At 44.0% G+C, this 21784-nt stretch overlaps 1 protein-coding gene across 17 annotated transcripts; it reads right to left on the reverse strand.

The window, feature by feature from the left end:
• Window positions 1–6334: 6334 nt before the first annotated feature.
• On the reverse strand, window positions 6335–13751 carry LOC120963147 (uncharacterized). 17 transcript variants are annotated; one of them, XR_012182654.1, is made up of 10 exons: window positions 13505–13751; window positions 13354–13416; window positions 13127–13290; window positions 12544–12617; window positions 10325–10482; window positions 9846–10127; window positions 8143–9484; window positions 7274–7322; window positions 6700–6939; window positions 6335–6622 (listed from the first exon to the last, which is right to left on the reverse strand). XR_012182654.1 is itself a non-coding variant. In XM_073497155.1 (10 exons), the coding sequence occupies exons 5-9, from the start codon at window positions 9970–9972 to the stop codon at window positions 6828–6830; spliced, it is 423 nt and encodes a 140-aa protein (XP_073353256.1). In that variant the 5' UTR covers window positions 9973–10127; window positions 10325–12617; window positions 13127–13290; window positions 13354–13416; window positions 13505–13751; the 3' UTR covers window positions 6335–6622; window positions 6700–6827. The 17 variants fall into 17 exon arrangements, 1 of the variants encoding a protein (XP_073353256.1); XR_012182648.1 differs by having other exon boundaries at window positions 12458–12617; XR_006663150.2 differs by having other exon boundaries at window positions 9846–9951; window positions 10048–10127; window positions 10325–12617.
• Between the last annotated feature and the right edge of the window lie 8033 nt (window positions 13752–21784).

Genomic DNA, 21784 nt, shown 5'->3' on the forward strand with positions numbered 1-21784 from the left:
CTACGTCATCCACATATGCCTCCACTGTCTTGCGAATTTGCTTTTCCAGACATGTTTGAATCGTGCGTTGGTAAGTGGCGCCGGCGTTTTTGAGCCCGAAAGGCATAGTGTTGAAGCAGAAAGGCCCGTACGGGGTAAATGCCGTTGCCGCCTGGTCGGACTCCTTCATCTTGATTTGATGGTATCCGGAATAGGTGTCGAAGAAACACAATGAGTCGTGTCCTGCAGTCGCGTCAATGATTTGGTCAATGCGGGGCAATGGGAAGGGATCCTTGGGGCAAGCCTTAGTGAAGTCTTTGAAATTGACACAAAGGCGCCAGGATTTATCCTTCTTTGGAACCATGACCAGGTTAGCTAGCCAGTCCGGGTGCTTGATTTCTCTAATGAACCCGGCCTCAAGTAGTTTGGCTAGCTCTTCTCCCATAGCTTGTCGTTTGGGCTCAGAAAATCACCGCAGCATTTGTTTGACTGGTTTGAATCCCTTTATTATGTTGAGGCTATGTTCGGCTAGTCTACGTGGGATTCCGGGCATGTCCGAAGGATGCCAGGCGAAGATGTCCCAATTTTTGTGCAGGAACGCTCGTAGGGCGGCGTCGACCGTCGGATCCAGCTGGGCTCCAATGGATGTTGTAGGATCCATCGGGTGCACTTGAAATTTGACTATTTCATCTACTGGTTTGAAGGATGTGGATTTGGGCCTCTTGTCGAGGATTATGTCGTCTTTGTCCACTGTGGAACGCAGAGTTGTTAACTCTTCGGCCGCGAGGGCCTTGGATAGTGCCTCGAGGGCCAAGGATGCGGTTTTGTTTTTGGAGCGGAGTGCTATATCTGGATCACTGGTGATAGTGATTACTCCGTTGGGCCCTGGCATTTTAAGCTTCATGTACCCGTAATGGGGTATGGCTTGGAAGCGTCTGAAGGCGTCCCGCCCTAAAAGGGCGTGATATCCGCTATTGAAAGGGGCCACGTGGAAGAGCAACTCTTCAAACGTGTAGTTATCAGGTGTGCCGAATACCACATCGAGTTTAATTTTCCCCGAACATCGTGCCTCTTGGCTGGGGATAATACCTCGAAAGGTGGTACTACTTTTCTCGATGCGACACTTGTCCATTTGCATTTTGTCGAGCGTATCTTCGTAGATGAGGTTAAGTCCGCTACCGCCGTCCATGAGCACTTTGGTGAGTCGAAAGCTATCTACAATTGGGTTTAAGACTAGGGCACAGCTGGTGCTTGGACTGATCGGGCCCTTGGTTCATCGTCGGCGGTGAAAGTTATGGCCGTATCGCTCCAAGGGTTCATTGCGGTTGCTTGATTGACTTCGGCGAGGTCGCGGAGTGCCCGTTTGCGCCGATTATTTGAAGAAAATGTCTCAAAGACCGTAAAGACGTTGAGATCGTCGTCATCCGAAGAATACTTCTCTGGAGTAGTACTGGTGAGGATAGCCTCGCCGCTCTTAGCCACTTGCCGGAGTACCCAACATGCCCGAAGGATATGCATTGGTTCGGTACTCGGCGTCGTATGTATCTGACAGGGCTTGTCGAGCAGTTCATCAAGGACAGTTCTATATCCCGTGAAGGGTTTGTTTTTCCTGTCAAAGGGCTTGTTGTCGGATGCTTCATAAGGGTGCATCAAGGACTTTGTCGGGGTGCCATTCGTGACCCGCCTGACAAGTACCATGGTCGATCGGCATGATATGGTATGTTATACTTACAAATGCATATTATCCGATCATATGCTTAGTGTAGAGTCCAATGATATGTTGTGTGGAATCTAGTCGATGATATGCTTTAGTGTAGAGTCCGATCATATGCTTATTAGTGTAGAATCCAAGGAACTATTAATAGTGTAGATAATCCATATATACTTATTAGTAGAATTCATGCTTAGTACAAATGTGTAGTACTGTGTCTTTTGATAGTGTAGAAATCTATACTTAATAGAAATATATTTGCAAGAGTATGTGCGAGGCTATTTATTAATTGATATGTTTTTTTATTCAGAAATTGCCAAAGAGCCTATCTGTGAGTTGTGGTATCGAGCTTGCTGAAGAAGGCTCAGCTGGACTACGCCTTACCGCAAGGGGCTCTGTCACCACCTGTACTTACCGCATGGACACGGACGGTCGCACACACTTAAAATCGGTTGGGTGGAAGAGATTCCTCGTTGGCAAGAATCTTCGTGTTGGATAGGCCATCCTAATTACTATCAGGAACACCCACCGCCCAGGCTTGAGGATGATGCTCGTCGTCGATATCATCTAGAACTACATATGTGTGTGTGGCTATATCATCTAGAACTACATATGATGATCGTCGTCGATATCATCTAGAACTACATATGATGATCGTCGTCGATATCATGTAGAACTACATATGATGATCGTCGTCGATATCATCTAGAACTACATATGATGATCGTCGTCGATATCATCTAGAACTACATATGATGATCGTCGTCGATATCACCTAGTACTGCTTGAGGATGCATGTTGACTATATATGAAATTGTTATCTAGTACTCCCTCCGTTCCAAATTACTCGTCGTGGTTTTAGTTCAAATTTGAACTAAAACCACGATGAGTAATTTGGAACGGAGGGAGTACTACCTAGTACCTATAATGCTTTATGAAATTGATATCTAGTAGTACCTAGTATCTGGAAATTGCAGTTTATTGAAACTGAAACGGGGTAGGAAGCGGGGGGTGATGAAAGATATAGCAGTGGCGCGGGGCTAGGAAACCGCTATAGCTAATTAATAGTAGCGCGTTCCAGAAAAGCGCTGCTAATTAAGACCAGGGCACAGCTGGTGCTTGGACTGATCGGGCCCTAGGTTCATCGTCGGCGGCGAAAGTTATGGCAGTATCGCTCAAAGGGTTGATTGCGGTTGCTTGATTGACTTCGGCGAGGTCGCGGAGTGCCCGTTTGCACCGATTATTTGAAGAAAAGGTCTCAGAGACCGTAAAGACGTTGAGATCATTGTCATCCGAAGAATACTTCTCTGGAGTAGTACTGGTGAGGATAGCCTCGCCGCTCTTAGCCACTTGCCGGAGTACCCAACATGCCCGAAGGCTATGCGTTGGTTCGGTACTCGGCGTCGTATGTATCTGACAGGGCTTGTCGAGCAGTTCATCAAGGACAGTTCTATATCCCGTGAAGGGTTTGTTTTTCCTGTCAAAGGGCTTGTTGTCGGATGCTTCATAAGGGTGCATCCGTTTTGTTCGCACGGTGGGTTGCTTAAAGGCAGGGGGTTCCCACCGGGCTGTCTGGGCTTTCCATGCGCTTTCCATCGTGCAGTACTTCTGTACTATATGTGCCAAATCTGTGAAGTGTTGTATGCGGCGGCAGTTGAGGGCATTAAGAATTCCCTCGTCCGTACAGTTACGGTAGAAAACTGAAACCGCGTCGTCGTCGCAGCAATCTTTGATTTGTTTTTAACAAGGAGGAACCTGGCCCAAAAGTGATGGACTGTTTTCTGAGGTTGCTGCCGTACATACATTAGGTCACATATGTCTGGATGGCCTGAATTCTTGGAGAATATTGATTGTGGTGGGTGGGTGAGCTAAAACCCGGATCCTGTCCCAAGATTGAATCTGGAGCTTGAAGAATCTCCGAGGTCACCAGTTCAGGACCAGGAAGGTCCAGATGGCTTCCGGGCTCAATGCCTGATCCTATGTTCGAAGGACATGAAGTTTCTTCCTGAGGAAGAGTATCCGGCTCCTAGGGCTCGGAAATCCGAACATAGCTAGTTCTTAACTTAGGAGAAGAAGCGTTCTCGGCTCGTTCCTCGGCAACCGCTACCAGATGGGTGATCGGTGGGGATTTGATCTCCCTCTGATCTGGTTTAAGCCCAATTCGATCATAGTCTATTGCGACCCCCAGGGCAGCGATGCGATCTAGCAGCTTGTTTAAGGATGAGACGTCTGCCGGATCCATCTTTTCGGAGTGTTCGAGGCTGATGTGGAGATGATGTTTGACGATTGTGGGGGCCGCCGCTGCTTAACGGCCGGACGAGCCCCCACAGTAAAACCGCCGAGCTGGAGGACCTGTCCTGGAGTTAGGGCCCTTCCAGAAGTAATATCATCATTAATGACAAGGCGAGCCATCGATCCTTCTATCGACAACACAAAGGAACTCTTAATGGAAGCACCAATGTCGGTGTCAAAACCGGCCGATCTCGGGTAGGGGGTCCGAACTGTGTGTCTAAGGATCGAAGGTAACAGGAGACAAAGGGGACACGATGTTTACCCAGGTTCGGGCCCTCTTAATGGAGGTAAAACCCTACTTCCTGCTTGATTGACTTTGATGAGTATAGGGGTTACAAGAGTTGATCTACCTCAAGATCGTAATGGCTAAACCCTAGTTGTCTAGCCTATATGAATTCTGATAGCCTCTACGGACTAAACCCTCCGGTTTATATACACACCAGAGGGGTCTAGGGTTACACAGAGTCGGTTTGCGAAGGAAGGAAATCATATATCCGGACACCAATCTTGTCGTCTACGCATAGTAGAGTCCCACCCAGACACGGGGAAGGTCTTTCGCCTTGTATCTTCATGGCTCATCACTCCGGCCCATATCAAATAGCCTGGACACCCGAGGACCCCCTATTCTAGGACTCCCTCAGCGGGCCATGCCGTGCTAGGCACGTTTACAGTGGGTCGGGCCGGCCTGTTTGGCTAGGTATGATTGGGATAATAAAAGAAACAAACATGCGCTTTGCTGCATCGATAAATCATTGTGATGATTCACATTATCGTGTTTCATGATGATCAACACGCAACAACAGTCAGCAAAGTTATCCTTCTCAAGCAAGCATGAAGCAATGCAATAAAAGATTGAAAAGCAACAAATAGTAACTGCATTGGTTTTTCACAATACAATGAAGCCAGTGCTATATTGTACGTACTTTCCACACACAAAGGATCACTTCAATTCTGTCAATGCACTACCAATATGGCATGTGACGAAGCCAAGTCTGGCCACAGGTACACCTAATGGGCTTACGACTTCTACCCAACTATACTGCAAGTGTTACGTGGGCATTTGCGATAGTAGAACCAAGTTGCCCAAATGAGGCACATACACATGTATGCGCCCACGTAAAATCTTGCTAGCACAATATGTGTTCACACAGGTACGCTATGCCAGTCTGCACCGGCCTGAGTTCTCGCAGCTGATCATGATTTGTATTTGTTCAACAAATGTGGACACATGTTGTTAATTAGTTCATCCTTGCGAACAAAAACCTGCAGAGTTTATTAAATCAGTAGGTAGTAACCATGCTCGGAGTAGCAAAATCCGCCTTCAAATTGTTCTGCTAAGTCAAGTTCAAAGTTCCATTCTTCATATAGGCTTTGTGATATAAATGGCTTATAGTTAAGTTCTGACCAATGTAAAGTTCAAAATAAAATGACTAATATTTTCTTCTCATGCACAGTTACCCATGTTTGCTACCCAAATCTTCCGGTTGGGCTAATAAACGAACAATATATGACATTTCGGGTGAGAATGGAGAGCATGTGTTTTCATAAACTAAAAACATTATAGGTTTGTATTTGAGGGAGTCAGGAATGGTTTTGCTACACAGCTATGATGTTGGTGACTTTTGTGGCCAGTTCATCCATACTATGTTTTCCGCTCTAGTATGATTTACCTAGGAGCAACTCTCCTGTATATAACAATATGTACAACTCACAATAAATAAACTATTATGATAGTCCAGACTGAACATGACGGAATTGTGTAGAAAATAATCTAGCCCATCAAAGGGGTAGTGGCAAATAGTGGACATCTAAAATATATGGCTTAACCATTCTGGTATTTCAAACCTGCACTTAGTTCAAATCACAATACAGACCAAAGAGTGCCATCATATTAAAACCGAAGCCACGCTCCTTCAATGTGTAGTGAAGCACTAAAAGAATAATAGAGCCATACTACAGCCTAACACAAGCATGTGGACTCATAATTGACTGAGGAAAGGTGTATCAACTTTTATTTGAGGAAAGTTCTGTAAAAAATTGAGATCATCAGACATTGACTGGTAACTGACATTACATAATTCGTAATACCGCGTTCATCGACATAGGAATGTGGATTTAAAAAGATAGAAACGTTCAGTTTTTATAAGATTAAATGATAGAAATATGCAAGTTATTTTAGGGGATAGACATACGTAAGTTTATGTAAGATAATGATACGTGTTTCATATAGAGTAACACACTGTGTACAGAAGGAGGGAAGGCATACTCAATGCTGGGGTCTGGCTTGTAAGTAACTAGATCGGAAATGCGCCTTGCCGCGTGGTGCCTGCCTGAATGTTCAGTCCTAGCATCTAAACAAACCACAATATTATTGCAACTTCGTATATGATCATTTATCAAAGTCATGGCAGAAGGGAAGGCAAATACATGTAGCAAATGCAAAGCAACCATGAGGAATTTTGTCAGTAGAACCATTCGTCAATCCACATCAAGTTTGATACAGACAATATACTTTTCATACGGCAAAATCAAGCCACAGCAGCAACAAAGAACATATGTAGTTCCACACAAGCATATTTTTTTGATAGATCCACCTGATCGCCTTGACATTCAACCTTCCATACGCCACACCACATGAACCTGCTATGAGTAGTTAGTTTAGTCACTTCAAACAACATTTTCTCCATTGACAACAGAGTTATGAACCTTGAACTAACCTTCTCAAAGATTGGTTTATCAACAACGGCTTCCTATGCATAGTGTCGAAGCCGAAGACACATAAGAGATTTCTTTCAATCTTTGACCAACCTCGTAGTTATTGTCGCTCTTCCGTCCACACCTTTCATCAGACGGACTTGCCCAGTTGCGCATCCACACACGAGTTCAGCCCACAGGCCATCGGCCGGTAAATTAATGTGTTTTGCAAGCTCCATCTCTGTATAGCGAACCGAGAAATACTGCAGGTTGGGAAGACATAATGGTCAGTAGATGATCAAAATGTACATCCATCGAGGAAAAGAACAAAAACCTCCTCTGCAAAGAGCAAGGACAGGGGTTGATGCCAAATGTGTCTCCTGATCAACAGTGGAAAAGACCAAGGTACCAAATAAAGCAATGAAGGCGGCAAAAGAAACTCTTTTGCAAGGACCAAGGACATACCTAGAATCTATATCTATCCATCTCCTCGACGGTAAGAAAGCAAGAGCAGGATACACTATCAACCAAGACAGGGCACATGAAATATATTCTCTAGTAACCACCGAGTAAATAGACGAACATAACGGAGCTCACCCTGTACAAACGCGAATGGCACAGTCATGGGAATGAAAACCGCAAGGACCTGTAAATCAATAGAAGAAAACATCAGAAGGACCATGGACCTTGAAATCATAACATCTGTTAAAAAAGCAAGAAATTCCAAAAAATGGAAACAAGGGAATTAATACAATTAAAAATTTCAGTTTTCCAATTTTCTGGTCTCAACACCTGAAGGCCCATCCTAAATATATCATTATATATATAACCACATGAGTAATTGCTAGGATGTTTCACACAAAACTTGAAATAAAATCATACCTACCCTACCATGACTACATGCTCTCACTTCACTGATTCATATACTCGACAGTAATCTATTCAAAGATATAGCATAAACATTGCCATTCATTGGTGTGCAGATCAGGTTTAAAATTTTAAACTTCCCTCCATGCAATGCCAAAGGGCAGTGCAATCGATCATACCAAAAGCAAAGCAACATTTTTGGCAAAAGTAAACCAACACGATAAGTCATCACATAGTAGACACAAAATATCGAGTCATTATATAGACAAAAGGATCCACAGGAGAGATACGAGATAAAGAACCTAAGTAGCTGCGCTATAACCGAAGCAGTTGAGTCATTATATTGTCAAATAAGTAAGCCGAGATGATGGATCACAACCAAACAGATAGAATAGTTGGGTCATCACATAGCTCAAGCGAGCTGGCGAGATGTTGCGAGATAAAGAACCTACTTAGTTATGCTAATGTCTAATACTCCCTCCGTAAAGAAATATAAGAGCGTTTAGATCACTAAAGTAATAATCTAAACACTCTTATATTTCGTTATAGAGGGAGTACTTGATAGTTTGACTGGGTCATCTAATTGCTCTACTCCTTACATGCCATGATCCTTATGCTCTTGTGCTTGTCTCAAGAAAGTCACCAGGTGCGAACACCTCATGCTCTCGCGCGTGACTCCGCCTCCTCAAAACATATAGTTCCTTCTGCAGATTATAACATATAGTTCCTTCTGCAGATTATTGCTTCTACCCTTAAGATTATGAACATGTAAGTGATCACTCACTCTATTTTATTCTTCTATTAGATTAAATAAAAGGCTGAAGATTGTTCTCGTAAGCTTATCAAAGAGGAAATATGGTAGTCTGAATGCTATTATAAGAAGGCACGATCAACTCTATGGTACTCCCTCCTCTCAAAATAAGTGTCGCTGATTTAGTATAAAGTTGTAGAATCAGCGACACTTATTTTGGGACGGAGGGAGTATTATAAAGGTAAAGCTGTCGAAGCTTGTCAGAGTTGAGTAATTCTAAATGTTACTTTGGATATGTTTAGTTCCATCTTATTCTATAAAGAAAACATCATCTATAGTATTGAAAAACTAAACCCACCAACACTTATCAGAGCTACATATATATATGAATGTTAATACAAAAACACTTTGAATGAGTATTCGGGTCTTCTTACATATATTTTCAAAAGGATGCCTCAAGTAGTATTACTAAACCAAACCAACCAAAGTATAGTTCTAAATTCTAAGTACAAAATATGGGTGCTCAGTTCTTCCATAAGGCACATTATGTGCAATTAAGTACACTTTATAATTTTGAACACTACATAATTTCACTTTGTTCAGGATTTAATATTAGGTGCACACAAATTAAAGGCCTATATTGGTAATTAAAGAAACTAATTAAGAAGAATATATTAGTGAAGAACAGAAGGAAAAAAATAAGGCTCTTAGTGCTAGTGCCCCATAGTCACTCATGGCATGATTATTAACTTATTATATGAATTAATGCCACCACAGCAAACTGCACAACAGGAAACTAAGGCCCTGCTCGGAGTCACTCCAGCTCCTAAAAATACGAGGAGCTGTGAAGCATCTATTTCCCAGCTCCGTGCTTTTTAACTCCAGCTCCGGGAGCGGAGTGGTGCAGTGGCGGGTCTCCGAACATGGTCTAAAACATGCAGAAATAAGGATCTATAATCATTACTACCCAGCAAAGCTAATGCGCATGATTAGAATGTACATGAATAGTGCTACTCATTTTGACTCGTGGCATGAGATGTTGAGAAAGATCTAAATCAGGAAAAGAGTACATGTGAAGAGGGGGAGAGAGGGGAGTGCGCCTTGGCGTACGTTGCCCTTTCCACCACGTTGGTCAATCACAAAACCATCAGGAGCAGAATTGAGTAGAAAAACAGCACCCAATTTGGTCCCTGCATGTCAATATCCCAATCCACTTAGGATTTCTAACTCTTAACATTCATAGTAGTCCTTCAGAAATGCCAAAATATAAGCGTATGGTCAGTAGTGCAAATTAGCAACCTCCATGAAATTTTCTTCAATCAAAAGTGAAACAATTATTAAGGAAAGAGAAAGACGCTGGATAAAACCTCATGGAGGGATGGTACCTGACACTGGAATTCTAAAGCAAAATAGAACTATGTATGTATGTTCATATGTGCATTCATGGGCATTCCATCGATGGAGAGCCACATAAACCAAATCTCCCATGACTGAAATGGTTGATGGATACAAAACCCTGACGGGCGAGAGGACGAGAGTGGTATGCCATACTCGAGAAATGTGGGATTCCCAGTGGTGACGACTTGGTGGCCGAGGCGCGATCTTGGCTGAGGAACAGCGACACAGAGCAGCTGCGGCTATGGTGAGCGATGATCGACTGGATAGGTGAAAGAATCATGACAATTATGCACCACAAATATATAAGTGAATTCCCTCCAGACTACTACGAATCGGAATACTCGAAAAAGCTAACCATCTGTAAATTTTTCTATCGAAGTATACAAATCACTCCATACTTTGAACAATGCGGTGGTCCAGAATGTTTTTCAAACCCTAAATAAACACCAAAGCAGTTAGTGGATCGTACCTGAAACTAACAGAAATATTGGAATGCAGAAATTAATGACTGTGGGAATAATATGTCCAACTGTAGCAAATAAACAGAAGTTCAAGAACTATCCAACAAAAAATGATGGACTGGAAATGTTTATTCCATGGGTAAGTGATATTGTAAAGGAATCGGTGGTTACCTCATGTATAGGTCTTCTAAAATTGTTACTTCTTGGAACACAAAGTTCCTTTGTAGCACAGGCTACATGGAACCTCTTATCCTCAACCCTTCAGCCTTGCTTTGAGATCCGTACTCTCCAACTAACTTACAACAAGAAGATTTCTCTTTTCTCTTTCTCTAAAATGAAACAACATATGAACTTCAAACTTTGCAGATCGAACAAACATTAGAACATCAATGTGTGAAAAAACTTTCAGATTTTTTGGTCTGATATAAATATAGAAAATGAGATTTTGTTTGACTAAAAATATTATTTTAAGTATTTAAAATGCATGAAAAAATCTGAAAGTTTTTTCCCAGATTGTAGTTAGAATGTATTGTTGTTCTGCAAAATTTGAAGTTTATATGTTGTGTCGTTTGAGAAAAACAAAAAAGACAAATGCGTCTGCACGGATCGCGATGCAGAAATGGATGGCAAAGATAAGGGGTACCGTGTAGCCTGAGCTACAGAAAACCACACTCTGCAATACCCAACTGGATGTTAAGATTTCCTTGCGCTTGTGGCTCTCTGAGTAATCAATTATACGAAGTGTCATTTTGTTTAAGGGAGAAGCAGCTTGTGGCTCTCTAAGTAATCAATTACCGAACAAAAGACTAAGGCTAAAGCAAAACACCATGCACTCAGTGCATTAGGACTTTGAGCAGAACGTGCATGTTTATTAAGCAAGGAATGGCAACATGTGTAATGTTTATACTAATCCAACAGACTCCGATCCATAAGCATCCATGGCAAATAGAGGTGAAATTAATACTCCTACATTCATCGTCACTGATCCGTATGCAGGCATTGATCTTTGTTCCTTTTATACTGTAGTTGCCATTTAAGTTTCATAAGCATCCAGTAAAAGTGTTTCCTCAATTTAATCAAGCCATTTATTCTTCCTACATATAATCCCAATGCACCATAGAACTTATCCACTAATGAGCTCTCTGTAGGTACAAAGTAACTTAAGAAATGGCATCCAGTAGGGCATTCGCTCAAAATAGGCAGGTACTTCATTTTATTTGCATAGCCTAGAACTATACATTACATTTAGACTGGAGTCCTTACCTGATAATTCATATTAGAAAGAGGCAAACATTAGAAAACTCAACTTAATCAATTTCGACAGTAACATAAACTTCCGTCATGGACAACCGACAGTAAGGATCAACTAAACAGATAAACCAGTTATCTTATACAAAAAAAGATTGCACCTACATATCTTACACATTTGCTTGTTTCCTAACATATCAATTTTTGCAAGGAATTATTTTCAATCCAAATCTAGACTGAGATACAAAACTGAACTATGCAATCCAAATTATATACATCCTAGGGACATAGTTAGGCACTGATCCTAATCCACCATCCAATGATCACGCCCCAACAGAACACAAATACAGTCTTGGGTTGCATCTTACAGCTCAGAGAGAGTACTCACACTTGCAAGTAGCAAACTGTGATATGTGAGATGACACAGAAACAAAAGCAAACAAACAACGGCCACCTCGACCAAGGGTGAAGCTTCTGAATTAGGATGGAAGGACAGACCATATAGTAAGATGGAGGAAAAGCAAGATATGCATGTTAGAAATCAAAATCCCAATCTTTGCTAGCTCAACCACCAAACAAAGTTTAGTTTCAGGGCGGATAATATAATCATAATATTAGCATGTTGACTGTACAATTTTTAAAGCCAACAGAGAGGTATTTTATTCCAATGGTTCATTCAGTTCTTGGATCATCTGAGTAAACATATCTGACACCAAATATTATAATATCTATACCCGCATTCTATCCTTCTATAGAATTTTCTTCATTGGTAATCTCGCATGATTATTTCAGTAAAATTTTGTGGCCACTACTACTCTACCTGGAACAGCTGGTGCGATATATGTAGATGTACGTAGAGAGAGAGAGAGAGAGAGAGAGAGAGAGAGAGAGAGAGAGATCAATAGTTTCAGGATAAAATAAAGTGTTGAATACAAATTATTTCCTAAAATTACATCTCATTCCCAAGAATATCCTATTTAAAATTTAGAGGAAGTAACATGCCAAAGCAAGCAAGTCTAATAAATATGGGAGGTCTCTCCACCAGAATTTTATTACCATATCAGGAAGTTCATGTCTAGAGCTGTGGAAGTATGAACGTCCAGAGATATAATGTCGCGCGGAACCAGCATGGGCAAGCTTACATGGACTTCTCAGCGTTTCTAATGTTCAAAGATGAGACATCCAGATCGGGATTGAGCATCGGTATTATCTCGGCCTGCACAAAATCAATTAAACTGTATGAGCAAGATAAAGTACCACCGAGTTTAAGCAAGCTAAGAACCAAATAATGTATTTCTTGCAAAGAACATAGGGGTATAATATTAGAATAGCAGGATGAAATGCCATCTAAAGCAATAACTTAAACTACGTAAAAGAGTAAATAATTTCCGCTTGTGTTTTTATTTCCATCCATGAGTCCTTGACATCAAATTATCATCTCTCTTCCTTTGTGTGAGAGTGCGCCTACATATCTACCTCAGATTCCTACATGAGCTTTCTTAGGTACATAACTGAACAAAGATAATGCTTCCACTGTTAGTGCTGTAGGTAAATCTTGACTGGATCGTGGCATTTATACCATGGTTCAGACATCAGTTAATCACAAGGGATAGACCAAAATCCATTGTCACTGCAGCATCCGATACAATCAATTTATAATGTAGAAAGGATGGCGCAAGCAAAGAAAGGCCACCAAAATACCACCCGGAAAAATTCCTTACTTACAGCAGCTCGGTGGTGACATGTTGTCGAACAACCCTGCCTCGTTGGGGAACCGTCGCTCACGCTGGCATAGAGGCTTCCCCATTTCCCTCTCCCCCCTGCTGCTGCCTCTTAGTTCTCAGCAAGCCCGAGTTGCCGTCGGGCCAATCACACCTGAACAACAGTAACTAAAAATGGCACCAATGAATCTGAGATGCAGCATAAATCACCTAAAGCATGCCTTAAATTACCTTTAATTTTCGGATCCAGCAGCTCTGCAGGATTGCACCTCTGCCCCTTAGGATCCAGCCCCGCTGCAAATGAACAGACTGACGTATTTAATCAATTATCGAGCGGATGAACACACACGGAGGAAATGGGGCAAGTGAAGAGGATGCTCACGTGATGGATGGGACGCGGTTCACCTCGGGTCGGCGTGAGATCGGCTCTCAAGAGCTCGCCCACCAAACCCTAGGTCAGGGCCGGAGGTGGTCGGCGTGACGGCGCATGAGCCGGGGAGTCGCGGGCGTGTCTGCGCACAACAGCGTGTCCGAGGGATAATCAATGGCGCCTCGCGCGGGTGGATCGGCGGCGGCTCACCATGGGTGGTCTTCCGGGTGGCGAGGTCGTGTGACGGGATGGGAGGAGGTAGAGGGTGTTGGAAATATGCCCTAGAGGCAATAATAAATGGTTATTATTATATTTCTTTGTTCATGATAATTGTCTATTGTTCATGCTATAATTGTGTTATCCGGGAATCGTAATACATGTGTGAATATATAGACCACAACGTGTCCCTAGTAAGCCTCTAGTTGACTAGCTCGTTGATCAACAGATAGTCATGGTTTCCTGACTATGGACATTGGATGTCATTGATAACGGGATCACATCATTAGGAGAATGATTCCTAATGATGTGATGGACAAGACCCAATCCTAAGCATAGCTCAAAGATCGTGTAGTTCGTTTGCTAGAGCTTTTCCAATGTCAAGTATCTTTTCCTTAGACCATGAGATCGTGTAACTCCCGGATGCCGTAGGAGTGCTTTGGGTGTGCCAAACGTCACATCGTAACTGGGTGACTATAAAGGTGCACTACGGGTATCTCCGAAAGTGTCTGTTGGGTTAGCATGGATCGAGACTGGGATTTGTCACTCCGTATGACGGAGAGGTATCTCTGGGCCCACTCGGTAATGCATCATCATAATGAGCTCAATGTGACTAAGGAGTTAGTCACGGGATCATGCATTGCGGTACGAGTAAAGAGACTTGCCGGTAACGAGATTGAACAAGGTATTGGGATACCGACGATCGAATCTTGGGCAAGTAACATACCGATTGACAAAGGGAATTGTATACGGGATTGATTAAATCCTCGACATCGTGGTCATCCGATGAGATCATCGTGGAACATGTGGGAGCCAACATGGGTATCCAGATCCCGCTGTTGGTTATTGACCGGAGAGGCGTCTCGGTCATGTCTGCATGTCTCCCGAACCCGTAGGGTCTACACACTTAAGGTTCGGTGACGCTAGGGTTGTAGAGATATGAGTATGCGGAAACCCGAAAGTTGTTCGGAGTCCCGGATGAGATCCCGGACGTCACGAGGAGTTCCGGAATGGTCCGGAGGTGAAGAATTATATATAGGAAGTCAAGTTTCGGCCACCAGGAAAGTTTCGGGAGTTATCGGTATTGTACCGGGACCACCGGAAGGGTCCCGGGGGTCCACCGGGTGGGGCCACCTGTCCTGGAGGGCCCCATGGGCTGAAGTGGGAGGGGAACCAGCCCCTAGTGGGCTGGGGCGCCCCCCTTGGGCCTCCCCCTGCGCCTAGGGTTGGAAACCCTAGGGGTGAGGGGCGCCCCACTTGACTTGGGGGGGAGTTTCCCCCCTTGGCCGCCCCCCCCCCCCCCATAGATGGGTTTCCAGGGCCGGCGCCCCCCCTCCAGGGGGCCTATATAAAGGGGGGAGGGAGGGCAGCAGCACAACAGCCCCTGGCGCCTCCCTCTCCCCCTGCAACACCTCTCCCTCTCGCAGAAGCTTGGCGAAGCCCTGCCGAGACCCCGCTACATCCACCACCACGCCGTCGTGCTGCTGGATCTCCATCAACCTCTCCTTCCCCCTTGCTGGATCAAGAAGGAGGAGACGTCGCTGCTCCGTACGTGTGTTGAACGCGGAGGTGCCGTCCGTTCGGCACTCGGTCATCGGTGATTTGGATCACGGCGAGTACGACTCCATCAACCCCGTTCATTGGAACGCTTCCGCTCGCGATCTACAAGGGTATGTAGATGTACTCCTTTCCCCTCGTTGCTAGTATACTCCATAGATGGATCTTGGTGATGCGTAGGAAATTTTAAAATTCTGCTACGATCCTCAACAGAGGGGCGGCGACGAGAGGGAGGAGGCAGAGGGGCAATGCCGAGAGGGGACGGGTGGTGATAGCGCCAAAGCAGCAGCGCTTCCCGACGTCGGCCACCGCGGATGGTCGGTGGCAGCGGTGGACGAGGAGATGGCTGGCAGCGCGAGGGGAGGCGGTGATGTGAACTGGGGACCCGATCTTTCGATGAGGGGAGATAACTACGATTTTGGTTGGGACTTGACCCTCACGAACCGGCTACCAACCGTACAGGGAGAACCGTACAAGACTGATATCCACGGCAATCGCTGTACCAACTCCATGGCGTTATCGACCGAACCAACGGCGCGATCGACCTATCCACGAAGAATTTTTCCTGCAAGCAAATCGAAGAACATGCAAAAAAATAATAGCCAAGCAATCTCAAAATTGCGAATATGCTAGATGAGATTAATCTCACAAGATGGGGTTCCAATAGGATGTCTTAACGGTCGCACTAGCCGCTACGAGCGAAGAAAAATAAAAATAGCAATATAGCTAAACTTCTCTAATCAAAACCCGAGTCTAAACCCTAATCTAGGCTAGAAGGAGTACAGACGCGGACGAGTACGTAGACGTGTTCCACCCGGTCTGCTGATCGAAGGAAATTGTCCACGAGTTGGACAAAGGCTGAAGCTGCAGGCCCTGGCACGTGAGGAGGCTTGGCGCAGCCCACAATCCCATGGCCCACATCGCTGATATTGATCAATGGTTTCAAATCAAAAGTCCTTTGCTCCTTATGCAGTCCACGTGACATCAGTGATGGATGGGATAGTTCGGTGGGCATGCATGCAAGGATTACTCCATCTGATTTTAAAACAAAGTATTCCCTTGCTTCTTCCCTTCTTTTATTCCTGAGTACAAGTAAATTGCAACATGAGTGTAATATCATATTTCTGTTAGTTAAATAATATGTCCAAAGGAACGAAAGTACCTGGTTAATAATTTTCCGTGTAATATTTGTAGACATTTTTATGATAGCTATGTCCACATCATCCTCCCTTCCTTGAAAACAAAGCTGTCCTCGGCTTTTATTTATCTGGAACACATCATAGAGCAAAGCAAAAATAGATGCAACGCATATAGGCCGGTCCAAAAGCGTTAGCGCATGAAGGTGTGATGATTTCTTAATAACACCATTTTGAATATCATGATAAATTTTATCCCACGCATATTCTACTATGAATTATAGGGACAGAAATGAACTATACTGCCACAAGGTATGTGCAAATCAGAAGTTGAGACACTCAGTGAAAAATTTCCAGAATGTATAGCAAGCATACTATGCATAGTACGATCTGTTGATTTAGCTTTTCCATCATTTATTATTTCATCGGGGGTCATAGGAAGCAAGTTAATGGTTTTTCCTTTAAACACAAGAGTGTACGAATTTGTTCTACCATGATGGGTAACCCTATTATCATATTGCCAATGTCGGCCTAACAATAAAGAACAAGCTTGCATAGGAACGACATCACAGTCAACAAAATCATGGTACGAACCAAGTGAAAAATAGACTCCCACACGACGCGTTACCTTCAACTTACCACAGTCGTTGAACCATTGGATGTAGTATGGATGGGGGTGTCTTGTAGTTGTGAGGCAAAGCTTCTCTACCATCTCTATACTCGCCAAATTATTACAACTTCCACCATCAATGATTACACGAACGGAATGCCCTTTGACAACAAACTTAGTTTGAAATAGATTATGGCGTTGAGGCATCTCGGCATCCCCCATCTGGGCACTAAGTACTCGCATGGTTACAAGGCTTGGGTATTTATCTGCCATATCAGCATTAATATGTATCTCCTCCGTGTCATCACTAGTAGAAAATGAAGCTTTATCACCAGTTCATAAGGGTCTTTAGTGCCGGTTCTGCAACCGGCACTAAAGAGTGGAGACTAAAGCCCCCCCCCCTTTAGTACCGGTTCGGCACGAACCGCCACTAAAGGCCCACCACGTGGCGTGAGCTCGCGCTGTGGTATGGGGGACCTTTAGTACCTACCAACCGGTACTAAAGGTTTTTGTTTTTTGAAAAAAAAATTGAAAATTTTGAAAAAAAAACATTTGAATTTTTTTCGATTTTCAATTTCCTGAATTATTTGATGATTTAGTCTCTAATCACCCCTCTTAACTACTCAAGTGTGGATCACCCATTCCAAATCATCTAACTTCCCGGCCGGTCACCCATCCTCTCACTCCCCCAGCCTGAGCACGCTTAACTTCGGAGTTCTATTCCCTCTACTTTCCAAGTCTGCACTTGTTGTTTTCCTAACAAATGTAAGCTCACAATCCTATTAACCCTCAGCAGTTTAGCTTGAGCATTAGGTCACACGTTTCACCATTTGAGTTTGAAACTATTATTCTAAAAAACAGTAATTATTTAGTAACACTAATATTTTTTGAATAAGTTTGACCATAGTTTGACCATAGTTTGACCACAGTTTGACCATAGTTTGACCAGATTTGACCAAAATTCAAAAAATTGAAATAATTATTTAGTAACACTAATATTCTTGAATAATTATTTAGTAACATTAATATTTCTTGAATAAGTAGTTTGACCATAGTTTGACCAGATTTAACCAAAAAAACTGAAATTTGAGCATATCTTTTTTTCCTTTTGGAATTTGAGGATTCTAAAAAATTGCAAACAGGTCGTAGGCCGTCAAAATCGTATGCGGATTTTCGTGCTGAATTTTTTGATATATTATACGTTTTTTTTCTGACATGTATGCAGAAGTTATAGCCGTTTTACATTTTCCCTGCACTTTTTGCAAAACATGTCCAAATTGAAGTTTTCAAATTTTCCTAACTAGTAGATGTAGTAATATAACTACCTCTCGAAGGATTTTATTTTTTGAAGTTTTTATCATTTTCTTTTGATTTTTTTCAAAACTGAAATGGCAATACACGGGGGGGGGGGGGGGGGGGGGGGGGTAGAGTTTGAAACTTGCCCTATAGTCCTGGTTTGTGTCTCCAACCGGGACTATAGGTCAGACCCCTTCACTTCCGGTTCATGGCACGAACCGGTACTAAAGGTTAGCCCTTTAGTACCGGTCTGTGCCACGAACCGGTACTAAAGGTGATCGTGGGGCCCCGGCCTGACGCCAGCCTGCCACCACCCCTTTAGTACCGGTTCATGGCACGAGCCGGTACTAAAGGTTCAACACGAACCGCCATTAATGCATAGCGGTTCGAACCGGCACTTATGGTACCATTAGTACCGGGCCAAAATCAAACCGGGACTAATGTGTCTCACATTAGGTCCTTTTTCTACTAGTGCATCACCAGCATTATTAGTGGCAAGCATAGCACGAGTATCTTCATCCAAATCACTAGCAGAGGCGTACTCACCATCTTCCCGCACAATGAATGCATGTTCGTTTATTTGGGAAATCCTTCATCAAGTGCCCGCCACCTTTGCATATATGACACTTCATGTCCCTTGTGCGTCCAGATGAAGTGGTGGGTGCTATAGACATTGCTTTCGAAGCCTCGGATGATTGTGGAGCTGATTTTGAACTTGATGGGTGTGCACCCTTGTTCAAGATAGGTGGTGTAGACTCAGTAGTGGATGGAACAGTAGGAGAGGGTGTCCATGATGAGCGACGACCTGCAGAAAAGTTACCTCGTCCCTTGTTGTGTCGTCCCTGTACGTCCCTTTCAGCTTTACAAGCAAAATGAAACAAACGAGTAATAGAGTTGTACTCCTAATAGTCCAAGATATCCTAAATATCACGATTCAAACCACCTAAAAATCTAGCCATCATAGCATCGTCGGTTTCAACTAATCCACATCGCACTAAGCTAGTTTGTAATTCTTGATAATAATCCTCTACAGAACTACTACCTTGTTTTAAACGTTGCAATTCATTCAGTTTGTCACGAGCATAATATGAAGGAACATAACGTTGTCGCATAGCTCGTTTTAAAGCATCCCAAGTAGAAGGTATATTATTTGCATTAATACGACAATATTCACTCCACCACATGGAAGCAAATTTTGTAAATTCACTAGTGGCTGCCCTAACTCTTTGGTTCTCAGGAATATCATGACATGCAAATTTTTGTTCAACAGAAAGTTCCCAGTCAAGATAAACATCTGGATTATATTTACCATTGAAGGCAGGCATAGTAAATTTGATTTTAGCACTAGAGTGTTCATAATTTCTAACATCATACCTGGGTTGACCTCGTGCCATACCGTGACGGTTGTAACGTAGTTGCCGATGAGCACGGTCATTGTGGTGGTTGACCATTTGGTCGTCTTCGGTGTCACCAGAATAATCCTCGTAGTTGTCCCCATGTTGCTCGACGCGGGGAGGAATTTGTTGGTGCTGGTTTATGGTGGCAGCATCAGTGGCAGTAGTGCTGGAAATATGCCCTAGAGGCAATAATAAAATGGTTATTATTGTATTTCCTTGTTCATGATAATTGTCTGTTGTTCATGCTATAATTGTATTAACTGGAAACCGTAATACATGTGTGAATACATAGACCACAACATGTCCCTAGCAAGCCTCTAGTTGACTAGCTCGTTGATCAATAGATGGTTATGGTTTCCTGACCATGGACATTGGATGTCATTGATAACGGGATCACATCATTAGGAGAATGATGTGATGGACAAGACCCAATCCTAAGCATAGCACAAGATCGTGTAGTTCGTTTGCTAGAGCTTTTCTAATGTCAAGTATCATTTCCTTAGACCATGAGATTGTGCAACTCCCGGATACCGTAGGAATGCTTTGGGTGTACCAAACGTCACAACGTAACTGGGTGGCTATAAAGGTGCACTACAGGTATCTCCGAAAGTGTCTGTTGGGTTGGCACGAATCGAGACTGGGATTTGTCACTCCGTATGACGGAGAGGTATCTCTGGGCCCACTCGGTAATGCATCATCATAATGAGCTCAATGTGACCAAGTGTTTGGTCACGGGATCATGCATTACGGTACGAGTAAAGTGACTTGCCGGTAACGAGATTGAACAAGGTATTGGGATACCGACGATCGAATCTCGGGCAAGTAACGTACCGATTGACAAAGGGAATTGTATACGGGATTGATTGAATCCTCGACATCGTGGTTCATCCGATGAGATCATCGTGGAACATGTGGGAGCCAACATGGGTATCCAGATCCCGCTGTTGGTTATTGACCGGAGAGTCGTCTCGGTCATGTCTGCATGTCTCCCGAACCCGTAGGGTCTACACACTTAAGGTTCGGTGACGCTAGGGTTGTAGAGATATTAGTATGCGGAAATCCGAAAGTCGTTCGGAGTCCCGGATGAGATCCCGGACGTCACGAGGAGTTCCGGAATGGTCCGGAGGTAAAGATTTATATATGGGAAGTCCTATTTTGGCCACCGGAAAATGTTCGGGATTTTTCGGTATTGTACCGGGAAGGTTCTAGAAGGTTCCGAAGTGGAGACCACCTGCAATGGGGGACCCACATGAACGTGGGTAGTGGGGGCAAGGCCCCACACCCCTGGTCAAGGCGCACCAAGATCCCACCTTAGAAGGAATAAGATCATATCCCGAAGGGATAAGATCAAGATCCCTAAAAAAGGGGGATAACAATCGGTGGGGAAGGGAAATGATGGGATTTCTTTCCCCCACCTTTGCCAACGCCCCAATGGACTTGGAGGGCAAGAAACCAGCCCCCTCCACCCCTATATATAGTGGGGAGGCGCATGGGAGCAGCACCCTAAGCCCTGGCGCCTCCCTCCCTCCCGTGACACCTCTTCCTCCCCGCTTGCGCTTGGCGAAGCCCTGCCGGGATCCTGCTACTTCCACCACCACACCGTCGTGCTGCTGGATCTCCATCAACTTCTCCTCCCCCCTTGCTGGATCAAGAAGGAGGAGACGTCCCCGCTCCGTACGTGTGTTGAACGCGGAGGTGCCGTCCGTTCGGCGCTAGGATCATCGGTGATTTGGATCACGACGAGTACGACTCCATCAACCCCGTTCTCTTGAACGCTTCCGCTCGCGATCTACAAGGGTATGTAGATGCACTCCTCCCCTCTCGTTGCTAGCATCTCCTAGATTGATCTTGGTGACACGTAGGAAAATTTTGAATTTCTGCTACGTTCCCCAACAAGTAGCTGGGCGTTGTGGATGACCCATGGGCACACGCCGAGCTCGCGAAATAGCGGCAACACCCACAGAGTTGCGAGGATCAACGTTGGTGTTGACGTGGGGTGCAGCCTGAAACTCATCCAGATGGGACAAGATGTCCTGTAGATGTGTGTTGGCAACACCCTGTGCATCCTCGATGGCCTTGA

This window comes from Aegilops tauschii, chromosome 4, assembly GCF_002575655.3.
Source record: "Aegilops tauschii subsp. strangulata cultivar AL8/78 chromosome 4, Aet v6.0, whole genome shotgun sequence".
NCBI lineage: Eukaryota > Viridiplantae > Streptophyta > Magnoliopsida > Poales > Poaceae > Aegilops > Aegilops tauschii.